Consider the following 22,120-nt stretch of genomic DNA (forward strand, 5'->3'; position numbering starts at 1 on the left):
GACAAATTCTACATAAGCTACCAAATAAATCAGAACCTCCCTGGGATGGGGAAAACGGGGGCTGACAGAGAAGAAGGGGTCCCAAACTCAGGTCCAGGTGGATTTCATCCAATCTGTGGCCACTCCAGGACAGGACACTGGGACCGAAGGCTTCCCACCTCTTCCATGCACCCTCCTGAATCTGGGGTTAAGGTTCTGCTCTTCCCTGCTTTCCTCCCGGCCCCACCAGTGGCCTCTGCCTGAGAGGACAGGAAATAGAATAAAATCCAAAGGAGAATGAGAGATGGGGGAGAGAGCGAAGGACTGTGAGAGCTCCCGAGGTTTACAGTCAGCGACACCCTGACCACATCTCTCAGCAGAATGGCCCAGTCAGCCAGGCTGCATAACAAATGATCCCAGTGTCCAGTTCTTTGAGATCATCATTTACTCTTGCTTACCCATTTTCAGAGCAGGGGGACCCACTTCAGTTGGGCTGTGGCCAGCTCCATTCATCTAACACTGGGACTCATACTGAGAGGTCATAGCGACTTTAGAGGAAGACCTCATGTCACAGTGTCAGGACTGTGTGTCAGAAATACACACTTCTCAAGTCCACACTTGGCCTGGTAGGCTGTCCTTTCTACTCACGTTCTCTCTTGGCCAAAGCAATTCCATCACGGATGGGGATGAAAGAGAAGGGAAAAGAATCCAAAGTCACAGCTCTTTCCCGACAGTGCCAGTTCTGCATCATGGCTAAAAGCAGAGCTCTGGGATTGGCTGTGTTCAAACTCTGACTCAACAGTGAGCTGTGTGTTCTCAGGCCAGTTGCATCACCTCTCTGTGCCTCAGTTTTCTCATTTGCAATACGGATATGATGAAAATAGTGGCACTGTCATGTGTCTGTGGTGAGGATTCAGTGAGATGATCTATATGAGCTCCTGCTACGGAGCCCGGATAACGGAGAGCTCAGTGAATGTTTGCAGCTGTGGTTATAGAGCAAGCAAGCAGTCACCCACACAAGTCCGCCTCCCCATGTACATATGTGTGTGCGTGTGCGTGTGTGTTGGGTGATGTTGGGGCATAGGGTAAGCAGGAAGCCCTGAGTGTCCCTGAGCATAGGGAGTGTTCAGTGTCTCAGATACCTGGGCACCTTTGCCCCACCAAGGCCACATGTTTACCTTGGCAACACTACCCTGGGGAAGCTGAGACCATCTCTGGCCATTTAATGCCCCGCGGGGAGAACAGCGTCCTGTTTATCAGTAGTTTTTAGGAAGAAACAATGTTCTCCCTGGTCTCCCCACTGTGTTCCCAGAAACGCTGGCAGCCTGGCCCTTCAGTACAAGCTCAGGCCTGCTCCTGGAGGGCAGAGCTCATTCATTGCATGCTGCCAGGGAGGACAATGGTGCACAAATAAAAATTAACAAAATAATCATGAATGAATAGGTATGTCCTGGCACCCAGCTGCAATGGGGTGTGGAAGGTGGAAGGCACAGAGAATTGTGAGCCCCGGGAGAAATGCTGTCCTGCTGAGGGTCACATGCCCTTGGATCTGTCTCTAAGGCCAGCTGCAGGCCACTGGCCCTCCCTGCAACCCCCACCCTCACCCCACCCCTCCATTCTGACCCATGAGACTACAAATCACCAGAGTAAAGAACTCCGACGCTTCCAGGGTTCAGGCAGGTAACAAAGTTGAATGCAGTGGTTTTAAATGCTGGCAATAATTTGATATTTTTAAAATATTGTGCAGCTCTAATGTGACCCACCCAGGGCTGACAGTTTGCAAGCTTGTGTTGGTTCATTCATTCCTCCACACATATGAATACATATGAAGGTGTGGCTTCAGGTCCTAGGGATGCAATACTGAGAAACAGACAAAAACACTGGCCATTCCAAAGCTCATGCCTTCGTGAGGGAGGACACATGATAACAAAGTGAGGAGGGGAACCATATGTTTTATCAAATGGCAATAAGGGATAAAGAGAGAAAGAAAGCAGGGAAGGAGATAGGGAAGCTTGGGGGAGTTGCAATTTTAAATAGAAATATCAAAGGAAGGATCTCTAAGAAGTTTGCATACAAGTGAAGTCTTGGCAATGTTGACATGTGGGCAGGTAAATTCCCTGTTGCTAGGGGCTGCCCTGTACAGCAAGCGAGGCTAAGCAGCATCGCAGGCCTCTACCTAGTAGATACCAGTTACACATCCTCCCCCACCAAGTATCACAACCAAGATTGCCAGAGATTGTCAAATGGCCCCTTAAGAACATAACTGTCCCTGCTTGAGGACTGATCCACTAAACTAAAGGTCTGAAAGACATGAGGGGCAAATCATGCAAACAGCTGGGGAAGGAGCCTTTAGGCAGGAAGCATGGCATGTGCAAAGGCCCTGTGGCAGCAGGTGTCAGGCATGTTCAAGGACCAGCCAGGAGGCCTATGGCCGAGGGTGAGTGGGCAAAGTGAAGACCCACGGAGAATACAGAAGAAAAATTAAAAGGCATAGGGGGAGCTCAAAAACCATTTAAGGGTTTTTCCAGAGTTGAAAAGGTGATATGATTCAAAAAATATATATTTAGGAACAACCTAGATTAGAAGGACAGATAAATGTCAAGAAGAGACCCATGTGCTATCTCTAGCTCTAAGTTTCCCCCACCCTGTCCTTGGCTTGGTAGGCTGAACCTTGTGAGTTGCCTTAAGAAGCTTGGTCACCCTCCCATTTCTCTCTGGGTTTGGGCCATAGCAGGCTCCAGCAATGAAGGGTGGGACATGAGTCAGCTTAAGGGGTTTAGTCCCCTTGGTCGCTCCCTGCAGGGCTATGTGTCGGCTGTGGCTATGTGCTCCAGCAAGCTCATGGCCTCTCCTGCCACCATGGTGCAGGCTGGGTCTGTGGATATGCCCTTACCTCCCTCTCAGGTGGTAGTGACTTCTCGGAGCCCTTTGTATTACTATACTAGGGATGCCACAGCAAATTACACAAACTGGGGCCTTAAAACACATAAACATATTCTCTTGCAGTTCTAGGAATCCAAGTTAAAAATGAAGGTGTGGACTGGGCTGCACTCCTCTGAAGGCTCTGGCGGAGAGTCTTTCCTGCCTCTTTCTGCTCCTGATGAGCCCCAGTCCTTAGTGTCCCTTGGCTTGGAGATGCATTTGCTCCCAGCTCTGTCTGCATCTTCACATCACCCCCTCTGCGTGAGTGTCTGTGTCTCTTTCTTTCTATGGGTACCATCAGATTTAGGGCACACTCTAAGTCAGTACGATCTCATCTTGATCCTTAACTAATTCCATCTGCAAAGATCCCGTCTGTACATAAGGTCGCAGTCTGAGGTTCGGAGCAGACATGAATTTTGGAGGCTGCTTTTTCACCTTCCCAGCTCCCTCCAGGCCTGGCATGCTTTGCCATCTCCTGTTGGTTCCCCTTAACCCTACCCACCCCTTCGTTCCACTCGCCCCAAGTTCCAGATCTGTGCACACCATCTGCTCCCTGCCTGGACTTGGAGAGAGACAGCCTGTCCACGTGGACCCATGTGGGATGAGCCAAGTGAACCAGGCCAGGAAAGCTTGAGAAGAAGATTCGATGGCCACTGGCCCCTGGCCATGGCCGTGTCACAGTTCCTGGCCAGCGGCCTTCTTGCCCCCACCCACCTGTCCACAGGAATTAGAAACCCAAAGAGCCACATGCAGGAAGGACAACTCCAGCCAAGGCCATAATCCCAGGATAAACACCGGGTGTCAAACAGGTCGGGCAAACCCTGAGCAAACAAACAGTCAGAGGCAGAAAAGCAGCAGCCTCGGGGAGCCTCTGTTTTCTCATCTGCAGAATAGGATCAGAGTCATGTTGGCGTCCCCAGGCTGGGAAAGATTAGATATGGAAATGGTGAGGAAGCACTTCACAAACCCCAAACAAGGGCTTGTTAGTGTGTGGGAGCATTTCATTTACAGGAACGGAGCAGGTGTATGAGAAATGTAAATTTGATTTTTCTGTATCTGAACTGAATTCAGATAGTCTTATTCCTGAGTGGCAAGAAAGAGGAGAGGAGAGGAGAGGGGAGGGGAGGGGAGGGGAGGGGAAAGAAAAGAAAAGAAAAGAAAAGAAAAGAACCCTACGCTGGGAGTTTGTTTTGTGAACATGTTGCGTTAGAGATGCTAATTAGAGATCCAAGTGGAGATGTCCACTAAGCAGTTGTATATCTAGAGATAGGATTGGGGGAGTTGTTAACTCAGAGATGGCATTTTAAAGCATCATAACTAAACAATCACAGTCACCAGAGGGATGTATAAGATGGAAGGAACAGGTCAAGTCTCAAAGTGTGGTCCCCAAACTACAGCCTCACATGGAAACTGGGTACAAGGCCAGTGTTGGGCCCTCATGGCAGACCTGCAGATCTAAGGCTGCGTCCACCAGCCTCTCTGCTGCTCGCTCGCCTGATCACCTGCTTGACCAGAGGAGGCTTCAGGCAAAGGTCCCATCAGGCATCAATGGTCCACAAGCAGGTGCCTCAGCTTTTCCCTTGGAGAGTGGCCCCCAGCCTCTCCCCTGGGAGGCAGTGATGTCACAATACACTCACAACCTGAGTGACAACTCAATATGACAACTGACCACACAAGGCTCAACCAAGACCCACGTGCCCGCCCTGAACCCATCCAGGTCTCTCCAGGAAAATGCCAGTTGCTAGTTCGTTACCACTATATGTTCAGTGCACCATAGTTCAAATGTCACAGCAAGCAGAATCCAGCAGACAGTTTTCTTAATGAGCAGAGCACCCACAAGTGGAAGATGATAGAGATTCCAAGAAACGAAAGCCAAGGGACTCAAAAGATTCCTGTGGTGGGTTTGGTTCCTTTTTGTAGATAAGCCAGATCATTTTGTGATATTACGATTTTCACTGTTAGCCACTTAGGAGATGATTAATGCATCCTGAGATGTCCCCAGACATTTATGACTCCTCCAGGAGCAGCGGTGACGATGGCTCTATCATGCACGGCAACTTCTTACCCTTGGCATTGCTCTTAATTATTTATATATTCTGGGACAGCCAGGTTTCCTCCCACCAGAGTTCAGAAAGGTAGTAAATGAGAAAAGTCAATGGTCTGTAAATTACAACATTGATTAAAGAAGTGATTACTGATAGAACTCTTGCTTGGCTATTATGCTAATGCCTGCCCAGCCCTGGGACAGTGTTTTCATGCTAATGACAAGTCTGGGACAGCAACTAAAATTGGTTTCTGTCCTTAATCAGCATGTAAACATTTTTAAACCACTCTTGACCACAAATGAGAAGATCCATCCCTGTGGTGCCCTCCCAACTTCTCCCTGCCATGGCCCCTCACAGATGGAGGACATTCTCCCAGCTGGGCCCTCACCAACTGCCCCTGCAAATGAAGTGTGAGTCAAAGATGAAAACTGGGCCCACACCAGCCATCCACGGTTCCTGGAAGCTGGGGAAAGAGAAGGTGGTCAGGTCACAGGAGTTCATTGCTCAGCACTCAGTGTTATTTGGTTGGGTCCACAGAGCCACAGAGGGGATGATCCAGGCAGGAGACAGATATGTATATCAGTGGTTCTAGCTCAGGATGGTGCGTGCGATGTGGGCAGGCCCTGAGTGACATCGTTAACTATGAAATGTCCTGCTAAGCTGTATGTATTGTGGCATTTCTCCAGCAAGAATTAGCTTTATATGTATTCTCAAAGGGCTCAATGACCCCAGAAAGATTAGGAAACATAACCTGAGAGCTTTCTAGAAGATTTTGATCTTGTGCTTCTGCTGTCTCATCTCAGTTCCTTTCTGCATTGTCCACCAACCTCAAGATCTTTGATGATTATTCCCATGGATGGAAGATCTTGTTCATCCATCCACCCATCCTTGTCATCAATTTGTCCATCCCTCTATCTATCTACCCATCCATCAACCCATTTATCCGTCCATCCGTCTGTTCATCTGTTTATCCACCTGTTCATCTCTCCATCTATTTGTCCATCCAGTCATCTGTCCATCTGTCTATCCATCCACCTATCTATTTACCCATTCACCCACCCACCATTCATTCATCCATCTTTCCATCCCTGTCTTCATCTGTTTATCCATCCATCCATCTGTCCATCCATCTGTTCATCTGTTTATCCACCTGTTCATCTCTCCATCTATTTGTCCATCCAGTCATCTGTCCATCTGTCTATCCATCCACCCATCTATCTACCCACCATTCATTCATCCATCTTTCCATCCCTCTCTTCATCTGTTTATCCATCTACCCATCTATCCACCCCCCATTCATTCATCCATCTTTCCATCCCTCTCTTCATCTGTCTATCCATCTACCCATTCATCCACCCACCATTCATTCATCCATCTTTCCATCCCTCTCTTCATCTGTCTATCCATCTACCCATTCATCCACCCATTCGTCTGTCTGTCCATCCATCCATCTATCTCATATCCACTTTGCTGAGCTTCTGCTACATAAGCAGCTAGTGTAAAGAACCAAGAGACCAAAGATGAATAAGACAATTTGCCTATACAAGATGGATCATACTGCCTCCTATAAGTCAGCTTGGTTTCTATTTTCACTTTTCAACTCGCAAAGGTGGCAGAAACAGAATCCTAGTCTAATTTCCAGGAGACTTAACTTTTGTCACAGCATTGGGGAAGGGTTTCTGGTCTTCTAGTTTTCTGGGAGCTCCCAGTTCCGACTGGGACATCCTTTATCAGTCAGTCCACGGGGTTCACCTCCACAATGGCCTTATCACTGTCCACTTTGGCCCTTCCTGACTGCTTGAGATCACAAGCATCTTTCTATTTCCTTGCACACTGGGAATGTCCTGGAGGCTATAAAAAAACTTGTCTTTGAACAAATGGCTTTGGGACACAAAAGCCAGATATTTGCAGACTTGTGTTTTTGTTTTCTTTATATGTTTGTTTTTCTCTCTTCTCTTTCTCATTCCCTTTGTGAGACAACCGTCTGCTAGAAAGAAGGAAAGGGAGGAGTGCAGGGCAGGGAACATGGGCTGGTGGTCATTAGTGTCAACCTGCCATTTGCATGATGAACAGGGATGGAAGACATGTCCCAGGGACCCAGCTCCAGCAAAAGGAGCTGCACTGCCAAGTCTGCACATCCTGGAGAATCATCAGGACTGTGTGTGAGTAAGGGAAGCAAGCCCAGGCTCAGCAAGATCCCTGTTGAAGGGAAAGGCGCTGCAGGTCCTCCATGTCCTTGTAGGCGGCTGAGGTGGGTGGAGCTAACTATCTGCACACACCTTATTCTGGGGCACAGACACTTGGTGCTCACATGACACACACACACACACACACACGCAGCCCACCCAGATTTCAGCCATAGCTGCAGTTCTGTGCAAGTTCAAGTTCACTTTTTTTTTCTTATATGATCATAGCTGTGTACATTGACACTGTCATGGGGTACAGTATGCTATTTCTATATATAATTTGAAATATTTTCATCAAACTGGTTAACATAGCCTTCATGTCATTTTCTTAGTCATTGTGTTAAGACATTTATAGTCTACATTTAGAAAGATTCACATGTACCCTTAAAAGATGAACAATAGATGTGAACCCACCAATCACTCTCCCTCCACCCATCCTCTCCCCTCCCTTCCCCTCCATCTCCCCTTCTTCTGTATTCTTGGGCTATAATTGGGTTATTGCTTTCCTATGAAAGCTATAAATTAGTTTCATAGTAGGGCTGAGTACATTGGATACTTTTTCTTCCATTCTTGAGATACTTTGCTAAGAAGAATATTCCAGCTCCATCCATGTAAACATGAAGGAGGTAAAGTCTCCATCTTTCTTTATGGCTGCATAATATTCCATGGTGTACATATACCACAGTTTATTGATCCATTCATGGGTTGATGGGCATTTGGGCTTCTTCCATGACCTAGCAATTATGAATTGGGCTGCAATAAACATTCTGGTACAAATATCTTTGTTGTAGTGTGCTTTTTGGTCTTCTGGGTATATACCTAGTAAAGAAATTATAGGATCAAATGGCAGGTCTATTTTTAGTTCTCTAAGTGTTCTCCAAATGTCTTTACAAAAGGAACATATTAGTTTGCAATCCCACCAACAATGTAGAAGTGTTCCCTTTTCTCCACAACCACACCAGCATCTGTGATTTGGGGATTTTGTGATATGGGCTAATCTTACTGGTGTTAGATGATATCTCAAAGTACTTTTAATTTGCATTTCTCTGATGATTAAGGATGGTGAGCATTTTTTCATGTATCTATAGGCCATGCAACTGTCTTATTCAGAGAAGTTTCTCTTCAAGTCCCTTGCCCACCCTGAGATGGGATCACTTGTTCTCTTCTTGCTAATACATTTGAGTTCTCTGTGGATTCTGGTTATTAAACCTTTGTCAGAGACGTATCCAGCAAATATCTTCTCCCATTCTGAAGGCTGTCTGCTTGCTTTACTTACTGTGTTCTTGGCTGTGCAGAAGCTTTTTAGATTGATGAGGTCCCAGTAGTATATTTTTGATGCAGCTTCAATTGCCTGGGGGATCCTCCTCATAAAATTTTCTCCCAGGATTGCATTAATGTACTCAGCTATCATTTAATAAAAATAAATAAAATAAAATAAAATAAAATAAAATAATAAAGACCATATGTGACAAACCTAAAAAAAAAAAAAAAAATTTCCCCCAGGCCGATTTCTTCAAGTGTTTTCCCTATACTTTCCTCTAGTATTTTTATAGTTTCTTGTCTTAAGTTTAAATCTTTAATCCAGTGAGAGTCTATCTTAGTTAGTGGTGAAAAGTGAGGATCCATTTCCAGTCTTCTGCAGGTCGCCAGCCAGTTTGCCCAGCACCATTGGTTAAATAGGGAATCTTTTCTGCACTCGATGTTTTTAATTGGCTTATCAAAGATCATATAACGGTATCTCTATAAAGCAAACTATGAAACTCTAAGAAAAGAAATAGCTGAAAATGTTAACAAATGGAAAAACATACCAGGCTCATGGCTGGGGAGAATCAACATTGTTAAAATGTCCATACTACCCAAAGCAATATACAATTTTAATGCAATCCCTATTAAAGCTCCACTCTCAGACTTTAAAGATCTCAAAAAAATAACACTTCATTTTATATGGAATCAGAAAAAAACTCAAATAGCCAAGACATTACTCAGAAATAAAAACAAAGCAGGAGGAATCACGCTACCTGACATCAGACTATACTATAAATCGATAGTGATCAAAACAGCATGGTACTGGCACAAAAACAGAGAAGTAGATGTATGGAACAGAACAGAGAACCAAGAGATGAACACAAGTGCACTTTTTAATTGCAGTTTCACCTGAAGCTGTTTTCTGCTTCCTGTTCCAGGTGGAGGAAGCCATTAACCAGTAGAAAATAGGAGTAAGTGGATAATATCCTGCCTCTTAACCCTCAGTGGACAATTCTGGACACTTCATGAGGTCTTGGAGAAGCTTAGCCTGATGGCTCCATGTAGTAGCCACAAAAATGTACCTTCCTATTGGCTTTTCATCTTTCTCTGTCTCCCTCAGTTCACCCCTCCTGCGGTGAACTGTCTGGGCTTACCTCCCAGTTGCATTAACTGCACTGACTCCTTTTCTCAGGCTCTGCGTTGGGAGGAACCTGAATTAAGCATATGAACTTTGCCAGAGAATAAGACAAATCCAAGAAGAATGGTTTCCAGGCCCCCCTGAACTTCTCCTTCATTTATCCTCTCTTCCTCTGTCTTTGCAGGTGTCAGACCGCTGTGACTATGTCTTTGTCAATGGCAAAGAGATAAAAGGCAAGATGGACGCAGTGGTGAACTTCACGTACCAGTACCTGAGCGCCCCCCTGCACATCACCGTGTGGGTGCCGCGGCTGCCCCTGCAGATCGAGGTCTCAGACACAGAGCTAAGCCAGATTAAGGGCTGGAGGGTCCCCATTGTGGCCAGTAAGAGGTGAGCCCAGGTTGGAGAAATGTCCTGGAGCCATGATGACAAGAGCTTTATTTACTGACCTTCACACTAAAGGACATGGGCTGGTGGTCATTAGTGTCAACCTGCCATTTGCATGATGAACAGGGATGGAAGACATGTCCCAAGGACTGGGACCCTTGAGCTGGGCTGGGCCAAGCACATAGGGAGGGTGCTTCCAGGCAAAAGGAGCTGCACTGCCAAGTCTGCATGTCCTGGAGAAATAATTATGAGTGTGTAGTAGGTGCTGGTATTATCCCAACTATAACATCCCCCTAAATCCTGGCAACACCCTTCTGAGGAGGGCAAGGCTCCAAAATGACCCAGCCATGCCTGAAAGCTGTTACATAGCAGGTCCATGTTAAACCCAGGCTGTCTGCACCCTACTTCTGGGCTCATATTACACCACTTCTTGAAAGTAGATTTCCCAAAATGATGTGATGGAGATAATAAAACTTTTAGCTTCTCCATCACCAGGGAATTTGAGGTTTGGTTTATTTACTCTAAGTAAAGCATCAAAGTTCTCTCCTTAGGAATATCAATAAGCTTGAAATGCTCTGTGCAGATCAGATAATTGGATAAAATTTAATTGCATTTATACTGGGCCATGGGATTACTGTTTGCAAAAAAGCATCTCATTTATTCTCTGTGACTCTGGACTGTTTGTCATACGTAGGAATTTGGGGTCTTGTTTTCTCAGCTCTGTGGCCCCCAGATCAGCATATTTGAACTAAGTGAGGTCCTAGCTTTCTGCCTGGAATTCTTTATCCCAAACCATCAGGACAGTTTTCTTAATAGTGTCCCAGGTACCAGGGCCTTTCTGTTAACAAACAAGTTAGAGAGTTCTTCAGGGATATGCCAAATTCATTTCTATAAGGAGAGCTCGAAGGAATTTGGCATGATTGGAGGAAGACAGCCCAGAGTCTGCCCAGTCCTTCAGATCACTTATTAGTCACTAGTGGCTAAGATGATGGGTTTGTTTAGTCCACATTCCTGAGGGAGCAGAACTGAGATTCGCTGCACTCCAAAGGTCAATAGAATCACCATGTACAGTTGACCAGGTTGTGCATTGTACAACCAATCCAAGCTCTGCCACTTGCTAGCTTTATGAGTGTAGGCTAGTGACCCACTCTCTACACCTTAGTTTTCTCATCTGGACATGAGAGCAATTACGAGTTTGTCTCATAGTATTATGAGATGTTAAAAGAGTTCATACACATGGGAGTTCAGAGTGGGACTCGGCACATCACAAGAATGTAACAAATACATTTCTGTCCAGTAGAACTTTCTCTTTAATAATCCAGCAGAAATTTCTAAGGTGGTAGAATGTTCCAGAGTCACACTTTCCCATTTGGTGACATGTCCACCGGCACACATAGCTATGGTGCACCTGGTAAGGGTTAAGAGACGTTGAATTTTTTTAATTTATTTAATTTTTATTTATTTAAATTAAAATGCAAATAGACACATGTAGCTAAGGGCTACTTAGTAAATATTAGTTCTTGTTTGTCAATAAATGTGCTTTGAGAAATGTCCCCAAAATGAGAAAGAGATGCCTTACACTCTGTGCTGCCCAGTGAGCGTGGGTGCTTGGCATGTGGTCCTGGGGCTGCCATCTAGAATACTGTCTCCATGAGGGGAGGCGGGCACCAGCCTGTCTTCAGGAATTCTCAGGCTCTTGTCGCTGCCTCTGAGAGCTCCTTCTCCTCTCCCACAAGGTCCACTCGAGAGAGCGAGGATGAGGATGAGGAGGACCGGCGTGGCCGGGGCTGTGCCCTCCAGTACCAGCATGCCACCGTGCGGGTCCTCACCCAGTTTGTGTCTGAGGGGGCCGGCCCATGGGGCCAGCCAAGCCACTTGCTGAGCCCTGACTGGCAGTTTGACATCACCCACCTGGTTGCAGACTTCATGAAGCTGGAGGAACCACACGTGGCTATACTCCAGGGCAGCAGGGTCCTGGCTGGGCGTGAGGTCGGGATGACAACCATTCAGGTAGGGAGCAGGAGCTCAGAGTTTCCATGTCCCCAGCTTGGAGCATGCCATGTGGTTTTGAGGGATACTCAAGGTGGACAGTTCACTGTGGCCAATTCCTTATCCCCATGATGGCTCCAGATAGCTTCATGAGGACACAGGAAGGTGAGCCTGGACCAGCTCTTGGAGTTCCAGTCTCCTTCCAAACAGAACTGAGAAGATGGCTGCACACCCTCAGCACCACCTGCCACCTGCTCCCCCTGTGGCAGCCTCTATCCCCACCACACCCCGATTCTGCCCCTCCTCCCTTTGATCCTCCTGCTCAGCACCCGCTGTCCAGGCTTATTCCTCCCACCTGCACGTCCTTAGCAATAACCTCATCTCCTCTCTGCACTGCTCCTCTCAGTGCTGCATGGATTCTTCCTCTCATTCCTCCCTCTCTCAGTCACCTTCTCATCCTACCATTTCTTTATCCAACAAACTGTCTTCAAAATACTACTCTCTTGCCTCCGAAAATGTATAGCATGGTAGGATTTCTGGACAAGTGATGGATAGGGCATGCCTGGCCCTTTCCTCAGCCTGTCAAGTCCCACCCAACTGGCTCCACCTTTGTGGAATGTTGTGAATCCTTATACCACATGAGGAAATGACTGGCACATTTCCATGATTTTACCTGGACATCTCAACTCCAACATGTGACTAATGAAATGAGACAGAAAGTGATGTTTCCGCAAAGGATGTGCTGTGCCAGTTCGCTCCATAGACCACTTAGAATTAGATTCAAACTGCACAAAGTCAGCTTGCATGCAATTCTTCATGAGTCTGACCAGTGGGGTCACCATGTACAGCTCACCAGGCTGTGCATTGTACAAGGCTACCTCATCTAAATGAGAGGAGTTGTTCCCTTTTTAAAAAAAAGAATGGATTTTAATATGTATTTCAGTCTTCCAATATATATAATTAAGGTGTCTTGGGGAGAGGGTGAATTTGATTGTCACAAAGGCATGGTATGTAACAGTGTATAGGGTGAAGTGGGAATGTGACTCCTTCTCGCAGTATTCTGGGACTCAGGTCTGTTTGGGATAGAAAAAATATTTCTGGGAAAGGGTATAACATCTGGAAACACATGTGATGGATTTTCCCTGTGTCCTGCCAATCCCACAGGTATTGTCCCCACTGTCTGACTCCATTCTGGCAGAGAAGACGGTGACCGTGCTAGATGACAAAGTGTCAGTGACAGACTTGGCCATCCAGCTCGTAGCTGGGCTGTCTGTTACCCTCCACCCCACTTCAGAAAACAGCAAGGTCATCACAGCTGTTACCACAGCTGAGGAGCTGCTGCGGTCCCCTAAACAGGTAGGGGGGATAGCACACCCATCATACAGACATTTTCCAGGGCTTAGGGTGGGCTATTCCAGAATTCTGCTGACAAGGAGGAGACCATGGCTACCTGACTTTTTCCAGACTGTCCTGGAGATAGGGCCAAGAGGGAACAGTCAGCCTCTCTCCCTGAGGCAGCAGAAGAGGAGGGGGCAGGTTGGCAGAAACAAGTTCCATGATGGAGGCTGTCATTGCAGACAAAGCTGTTCATCATGCCCACATAGCTTTTGGACCACACAGACCAAGGGTGAGCTCATTTGCCAGCCTCCTTCCCAAGGCCCTTGGCTGCCATTATTATACCCCTACATGCTTCCTTCCTCTCAAGAGCAGAGTGAGCTTTTAAAAGCATAAATCAGACCACGTCTTTCATTAACTTACAGTGCTCCAATGCCTTCCCATTATGCTTAGAAAAAGACTATATTCTTTTGACATCACACAAAACTCCACATGATATAGCCTCCACCTGTCATCTCCCCCAACTCTCAGTCTCTGAGCACACTTGAAGCACATACACCTTGACCTTCTTGAGAAGTTTTCCAATTGCTACTCCTTTTGCCTGGAGAGCATGGCCCTCAGCTCACCATTGAGCACAGCTTTTTTCATTTTCATACCCAGCTGCAATATCACCTCATAAATGCTTTTCCTCATGACCTCGTCTAAATCAGCCCCACTTCTTACCACCCATGCTTTATTTCCCTCATAGTAGTATTAATTATCTGAAATTATTTAGTTACAAACTTTCTTACCTGCTTCTCCACCATGAAATGCAAGCTCCTAGAAGACAAGCACCTTGCTCATTGCTCTCTCCCCAGTGCCCATGCCCATCCCAGTGCCAGCACACAGTAAATGCTCAATCAACATTTTTTTAAATGCGTGGATGACTCTCAGAGCTGGGGTAGATGATGGGAAATTGAAAGAGGGAGGGAAAATAATCTACATTTTACAGCCCAGGCAGGCTCACCAGACCTTGCCAACACTTGCACAGGTGTTTCTGCTTCTGGTGTCATCATTAGGAAATTATTTAGGAGAAGAGTACAGACTTGGGAGCCAGAACATCCAGATGACACTGCAGCTTCATCCCTTACCGCCTTGGACAAAACACTGCACCTGTGTCTCCACACTTAAAGAGAGAACAATAGCACCTACTTTGAAGAGTCCTTTTGAGAACTAACCTGGGACTAACAATGTCAAGTGCTAAAATCAGTGGCTGGCACAGAGTGATACTATGCCACTTCATGAGGCATGGTTGTCATTATTATTATCACCATTTTAGTGGAAGTTCAGAGGACCTGGGGTGCTCTGACAAAGCAGAAAGTCCTGGTTCTGACACTCTGTTTCCAACCTAGTTTCCTCTGGTGACACTTCACCAGGACAGGTGGGCAGTCTAGAGAGGTGGCTCTTGTCAAATCCCTACCATGGACGAGGAAGTGCTGGGAGAGCTGCTCTTTTGTGGAGGGGACAGAAAGCAGGGCCCAGGGGCACTAGCAGTAGGGGCTAAAATCCCATGATTTGCACTAATGAGGTCATGATAGTGTTCTGCAGGAGGAGGTATGACCATGACCATGGGAAAGGAAGGCAATGACAGCCAAGCAGGAAGCCATGGTGGCACACTTGGCAATCACATCCTGCTGGGAGGACAGGAAATCTCCAGCCACAGTGCAGGGTTTCAATGCCCTCAAAGGGCTGCAAACTCAGATGCCTACAGGGGCCACTGTTGTGAACAAGTGATGCAGGCTGTGTGAAGTCTACATGGTTGCCTCGTGCCAATAGCAGGATCTGTGATGATCAGAGTGATAACATGGAGTGCATGGAGGTGTAGGCATCACCTATCACTGTGTAACAACTGCCACAAACCTAGCAGCTTCTCACAGCATCCACTTACCAGCTCACAGGACACCACAGGCTGGAAAAAAGGGTTAGCTGGCTGGGTTCATATCAGGATGCTCTGGGGAAGAATCTGCTTCCACAGTTATTTATGTGTTGCAGAACCTGGCTCTTTTCAGTTTTATGACTGAGGTCCCCAGCTTTGCTGTAGATCATCTGGAAGTCCCTCTTTGCCCCCTAAGGTCACCCACAGTCCTTCCCTCTCCCCACCCCATCCACAAGGGCTGCAGTGCCAGCAGCAAGGCAGGAGGTTCTTCTCCCACCCCCAGCCTCTCGACTTTTCCTTCCTCCATGAGCCAGTGAGCTCTGTTTTTAAGGGTTCATGTGCGGTCTCTGGACCCACTCAGATAATCCAGGAAGATCCCACATTAAGGCCACCTGCACCACGTAACAGAGTCATGAGCAATAGCACGCCCACCATACACGCATGTTCAGAGTTTTAGGGTGGGCTATTCTGGAAATTCTGCCACCAACCATGAGGAGACCGTGGCTACCTGACTTGTTCCAGAGTGTCCCAGAATCCATGCAGACCCACGTGGGGCCCACTGCACCAGCTTTTCTTCTCTCTTGGGGGTGGGAAATTGGCCTGTTGTCTTCTAGGTTATAAAGAGGAATGTGCAGAGGAGAAAGCTGAAAGCATGAAGCCATTTGCTGAGAATGGGTAATTAATTAGGGTGGACGATTGGCATTGCGACCTCCCTGGCATGGGGCGAGGCCACCCGCACTCCCTGCCGATGTCGCACATCCGTCTTCATCAGCTGACTGTAATTGGCGGGCCCAACACTGACTCGAGGGGATTTATGGACATGGTTCATCTGATTTGCAGACATGACTCGTGAAAGGATAGAGTTCTAAATCACTCCTAGGCGTGTGTTATTTTAAGTCGTTCAGAATTTCTCATCTTTGCAGAGATGTGTTGGCCTCTCCTGATAAAACACAAGGTCCCAACCTCTCCGTAATGAGCTAATGGAAGGACACGGTCTCAATCCCACAACAAGGCTGATAGAGATGGGTTTTGGCAGCCCAGGGCGTTCTGAGGGTTTAACTCCAATTGCCTGCCATTTAGGAAGCTTGTGTTATGTTAACGTCTTTCTCCATCTAGAGTCTTGAAGAAAAATTAAATCAACATGAGAATTCAGCGTCAATGAACTTGCATACTGCTAACAGTGTTTTATCACAGCCCATGGAGAGCAGAAGGCTGGCACCTTGTTTGTGATATTTTTCAACTTTGAAATACAAAATCTGAAAGATGTCTGCACCCGCAGATATGAGGGTAGTAGCACATATGTTCCTCCATCCCTTGTCTGTTCTGAAGAAAGTGAAGACCAGAAAACGAACAGAAGAGCCCTGGGGGTTCACGCATGAAGTTGAGGCATCAGAAAGGGGCTTGTAAGGATTGCACAACTCATCAGTCAATGTGGGTGGGGGACAGGGTGGGAACTGCTATTACTGAGCCAATGTCATCTGTCTTAGGTTTGGTTCCCCAGAAGCTAAGCCTAAGGCTAAGATTCTAGTGCAAGTACTTCAAGGAGGTGATAAAAGCAACCCCAGCGGAGACTTCAGGTGATGCTTCCAACTCAGCCGGACTAAGGCCCCCTGGGGACTGTCAGCCAGTCTGGAAAACGCATAAAGAGTTCCCGTATTTGAAGGGCGAGGGAGTAGAGATGAGTGGAGGGTATTAATTCCTTAGCACTTCTAGCTATAGGCAGGGCCAAGTGGGTTCCAGAAAGCAAAAAAAAAAAGGCAAAGTTGACAGTTGAAAGTGCAGCTGGTAGAATAGAACAGGCAGTCACTGAAGCGAGTCCTGTGGCATCTGAGACCTAGGGTGTAGGCTCCCTCCTCAGACCCGGCCAGCATTAGTCTGGGCTATCTCTCTCGGTGAGAGTGACCCAAATCAAACTGGCCTAAGCAGACAGCAGAATTGATCAGTTTGTGTTCATGCATTTCCAACTTCAGGTACAGCTGGATCCAGATGCTCAAACAAGCTTCTCAGAAATCTCCCTTTTTGCTGCTAGGCATAGGGGCTCATACCTATAATCCCAGCACATTGAGAGACTGAGGTCAGATGATCCCCTGAGGTCAGAAGTTTGAGAAAACTTCCCTTTTTATTACCCGCCTTTGTCTTCACTGGTAGAGTATGAAAAGCTCCCAATATTGTTTACCTTGGGACTCCAGCATCCGTTGTGAAGCTCTTCGCAGGCAACCGTGGGGTCATCCTTACCCTCTCCTCTACTTCTGTTCACCTGTCATAGGTTCTCTCTCTTCATATTCCTGGGGTTATATGTTGGGTACGTGAGTTAGCTTTGTCTCCCACTACACTAATTCTCTCCTCAACTGTGTTTCATTTGCTGTTTAAATCCCCCATTGGGTAATTAATTTTTGTGGCCATGTTTGTTTCAATTCTAGAAATTCTGCGTGGGTCTTCCCACATCTCCCTGTTCTCTCTCCTCTCACCTCTACTCTTTTCACATGGTTTCTACTCCTCTTAATCCCTGTTTAACGATTTCACTCCATGGTCTATTAGTTTGGGGTTTACTTTATTGTACAGTCTTTTGGATTTTTCCATTATGTCAATATGTGCCTGCTTATGTTCCTATGTAAATTTTTAATGACTCTGTCGGGGTGCCTTCCTACCTATGGATTGTAATCCTTTTTTTCTTTTTATCTTGAGGCAGGAACTGCCTACTCCCAGGCACTTCTGAAGTATTTGCATTTGCATGGGTCCAGTTTCATGTTAATTTTTTTCCTTCTCTCTATAATTCCTGCCTTATAGAAGTGATCCAGTGTCAGCTCTTGCATTTGAGTGTGTGGTCTGGTTTCTAGTGGAAGCATTTTCCACCCAGTGTTCAGGGCACAAACAAGTTTTGTCTCTGTATCTCTGGCTCCAGCAGATAGGATTTTCTCGTCCCCCACAGGGGCTGCAGTGGCAGTGGCAGTGTCAGAGGTGGGTGTGGCCAGACAAGTGAGCAGGAAGGCAGTGGGGATGAGGCCTGGCTTCGTATAAAAAAGGAAGAGAGGAGAGGAAATAGCTGTTTGAATTTTCTCAATAAAAGTTGAGTCATCCTGGTTTTCGTGGACCTGATAATCAGACTCTGGAAAGGGCTGTTCCCAGGGTTCTCCAGCACGGGGGCTATAAGCTGGGAGCCACACTGCCCAGCCCTGATTTTACCTCTTGCCAACCATGAGACTGTGGACACATTGCTTAACCTCTCTTTGGATAGGAAGTATAATCATACCCGCCTTGTGAAAGAGGAGGAAATGCCTTATATGAAGAACTGTGAGCATCACCTGACCCATAATAAATGCCCAGTGGATATTACTGTAGCTATCCATTCTGTTACTAGGATTACACATTTCACCTAGCTCTACTCCTTCAGGGAAGATTACTCCCCAGCTACGTTCAGGGCTCTGTCCTAGGTGCTGACACCCCAACTACATCCAAGGCTCTGTCCTAGGTCCTAGGTGCTGAAGACCTGGCCCCTCTAAGAGTCTCTGCCCTTGGGGAGAACTTCTCACTCTGGGAAGCAAAACAGAAGTATTCATACCTAACTCTGGAGCAATGCCCTCCATGGTAGTAGGCTTGCCATGGGCAGGCAAAGGAGAGGGGCTGTCATAATTGCCCTGGAGAGGAGGTAAGGAGTGGGGGATAGCTTGTGCTGATTGAGAACTTGCCAGACACACAGGAATGGGGTAGAAACATTTCCAGGCCAATAGCTTTCTTTTTCTTTTTTTTTTTTTTTTTACTATTATTCAGCCTTAAAAAAAGAATGCAATCTGGACATTTGTAGCCATAGATGAGTCTAGAAAACTGCATGAAATAAGCCAGGGACAGAAAGTCAATTTTTTGGCTGGTCCCCACCATGGGAAGTGCCGGACATGGTGCTCAGCCACTGACACAAGGGTAGAGTCTTCTGAGTAACTCAGCCCTGTCTCGCGGGCCCTAAGCTGCCTGCTTTCCTCTGATGGCAATTTCCATAGATGCTACCTGTGCTGAGCAAAGGCAGCACAACTGACCAGGGCCACCAGCTAATGCCATTCCCTGGCACACAGCCCATCACTGCCCTCAGAGTGTGACAGTCAACAGAACACTTTCAATGGCACAAAGGGTCAACTATAATGGAAAAATGCACTTGTTTTATTATTTCTCAGGAAAAGCCAAAGCTGCAGGGAGAAGAGGGGGGCTTCCTCTCTCACGCCTGGGCCCTGACCATGTGTCCCTGATGCCACGTCAGCTCTGTTGTCACAGATAGTGCCTGCATCAATTCCTCAGTGTGGGACACCAATCAGTGTCTGTGGCAAGGCAACAAGGGACTGCTCTGGAAGTCAGCCATTGCCTATGAAGGTGCCCAGACCAGTGCAGTGGTTCAGGTGACATCTCTGCTAATAGGACCAGCCAGAGCCCAACTGCAGGGTGTTCTTTTTGCTATTGGTTGGTTGACTAGCTTGTCCCTCATAAGGGCAATGCTGGTGCCATAAGTGTCTCCATTTGCTCTCCTTTAAAGTAAGGTGATTTCTCTGACCTTGACATAAAACCTGCAGGTGTCCTCCCCAGACCCACTGGCTGCTGGATCTGGCTGTAGTCTGCTTCTGTCTCCCAGGCACTCTCCTGGGAGGCATCTCTAGAGAAGAGGCATGGGTGGCCCAGGCTGGTCTTCTAACTGTGTCTCTCCCTGTAGGAGGCCGTGGTCAGCACTTGGCTGCAGTTCAGCGATGGCTCCGTGACTCCCCTGGACATCTACGACACCAAGGACTTCTCCCTGGCAGCCACTTCCCAAGATGAGGCCATCGTGTCTGTGCCCCAGGCCCGCTCCCCCAGGTGGCCCGTAGTGGTGGCAGAAGGGGAGGGCCAGGGGCCACTGGTCCGAGTGGACATGACAATCGCAGAGGCCTGCCAGAAATCCAAACGCAAGAGTGTCCTGGCCGTGGGCATTGGCAACATCAGGGTCAAGTTTGGGCAGAATGATGCTGACTCTGGCCCTGGGGGGGATTACGAGGAAGATGAGATCAAAAACCACGCCAGTGAGCGCAGGCAGAAGGGGCAGGATCAGGAGCGCACAGGCCAGGACGGACACTTCTACGGCAGCTCTTCCATGGGGCGCGAGGAAGGGGCTCTGCGAAGGGTCACGACCACAGCCAAGTCGCCCCTGGACAACAAAGTGGTGAAGAACAGCCGGGTGGACGGGGGCAGGCTGTCTGGAGAGGGGCAACTGCAGAACATCCCCATAGACTTCACCAACTTCCCCGCCCACGTGGACCTCCCCAAGGCGAACGCTGGGCTGGAGGAGAACGACCTGGTGCAGACGCCCCGGGGCCTGAGCGACCTGGAGATCGGCATGTACGCCCTCCTGGGGGTCTTCTGCCTGGCCATCCTAGTCTTCCTGATCAACTGTGCCACCTTCGCCCTCAAGTACAGGCACAAGCAAGTGCCCCTGGAAGGCCAGACCGCTGTGCCCCATTCTCACGACTGGGTGTGGCTGGGCAACGAGGCCGAGCTGCTGGAGAACGCGGGGGACACGCCGCCTGCCCAGCACGAACACACGACCGTCATCGACCGCGGCCTGGGCGCCTGCGAGGAGAGCAGCCAGCTGCTCCTGAATGGCAGCTCGCAAAAGCACGTGCAGAGCCAGATCCACAGGGCGGCCGAGGCCGGGGGGAAGCAGGGCCGGGAACAGAAGCAGGAGCCCCTGCACTCGCCCACCTCCAAGAGGAAGAAGGTGAAGTTCACCACCTTCACCACCATCCCCCCGGACGACAGCTGCCCCACCGTGAACTCCATCGTGGGCAGCAACGACGAGGACATTAAGTGGGTGTGCTGAGACGTGGGCGTGGGCTGGGCGTCCCAAGGACTCAGGGCTCGTCTGGAGAGAGTCCCAAGTAGAGTGAGGGCCCTCAGCCCGGGCACCTTCCTTCCACTCCACAGTTCGTTTCCACTCTGTAAATTAGCCTGGATGGGGCAGAGGTTCTCGCTAGGTCCAGTAGGAAGGGCTGAACCTCTATGACAGTGGGAAGTTTTGAAGCCGGGAAGGGACTTTTTTTTGTATCAAGGTTTCCTTGGGCTTTTTTTAAACAGTCCATGGTGGCAGATTTTCGAAAGTCAGAGGAATAAACTCTGGGGCGCAGGGAATGCGACCGAGATGCTGAAACTGCACCAGGTGAAATTGCTATGGGAAGGTTATTTTATGAGTCAAAATATAATACAGACAAGCTACCAAAAATAATTTGTTAAAAAATGAAAAAAGACAAATAAAAAGAGATAGAAATAATAATCTGTTTATATTTCTAATAAAGGAGCAAAATATAAAAATAGGGACTGCTAAGAGACATCATCCATTTAAGTTCAATATTCGCTCTTCCAGGAACAGCCTTTGACTGTCAGCAAGGGGCGGGGCAGGCATGCCTCTCAATACTGGTTGCCTCTTGCCATACAACAAAGGATTTTTAAATCTTTACTTGATAATCTTTTCTTCTCTTTTCCATATTTCCTTTTTATTTTCCTTCTTTGTGTCCTAGTCTTCCATTTCATTTATATTTAAATGTTTATTTCTAAGGATCAAGGGGTATATTTTTCTTGAATGAAACATAAATTATATTGCTATTTGTTAGATGGAGTCTTAGAAACAGTGTCAATTAACTCACCCTTTAAGTAGTAACTTTAATGCTTTTCTATATCCCGCCAGCCCTGCAGTACTTGCTGGGTTTTCACCGTCAGGGGGAGCTCTGAGAGCCTCTTGTGGGAGGAGGGACCTTGGGCCCCCACCACCACCAGGTCTGGGACTTTGCTAAAGGCTGTACGGATGGGACGTGGTCAGCAGAAGGAAGCCCAGCCTGGCCCACCTAACTACCCGGTGACTCCTTCTCTCCTGGCACAGGGGAAAGTTGGCTCAAATCCAAAAGACAGACAGTGCCCAGAGTCAACCTGATGGGATGGGTCTGTCGGAAGATCTATCCAATGCTGAAAAAAAATG

General features: G+C 47.6%; 1 protein-coding gene across 1 annotated transcript in view; it reads left to right on the forward strand.

Annotated features, from left to right (window-relative positions):
• The window catches only part of TMEM132C (transmembrane protein 132C), a 333,376-nt gene extending 312,278 nt beyond the window's left edge, over window positions 1–21,098 (forward strand). Inside the window, 5 exon segments of the mRNA XM_012809019.2 lie at window positions 9,700–9,905; window positions 11,639–11,912; window positions 13,056–13,247; window positions 19,832–21,029; window positions 21,076–21,098. Coding sequence (XP_012664473.2) covers window positions 9,700–9,905; window positions 11,639–11,912; window positions 13,056–13,247; window positions 19,832–21,029; window positions 21,076–21,098 — 1,893 coding nt within the window.
• Window positions 21,099–22,120: the final 1,022 nt, after the last annotated feature.

This window comes from Otolemur garnettii, unplaced genomic scaffold, assembly GCF_000181295.1.
Source record: "Otolemur garnettii isolate 467f Iridium unplaced genomic scaffold, OtoGar3 scaffold00099, whole genome shotgun sequence".
Lineage (NCBI taxonomy): Eukaryota > Metazoa > Chordata > Mammalia > Primates > Galagidae > Otolemur > Otolemur garnettii.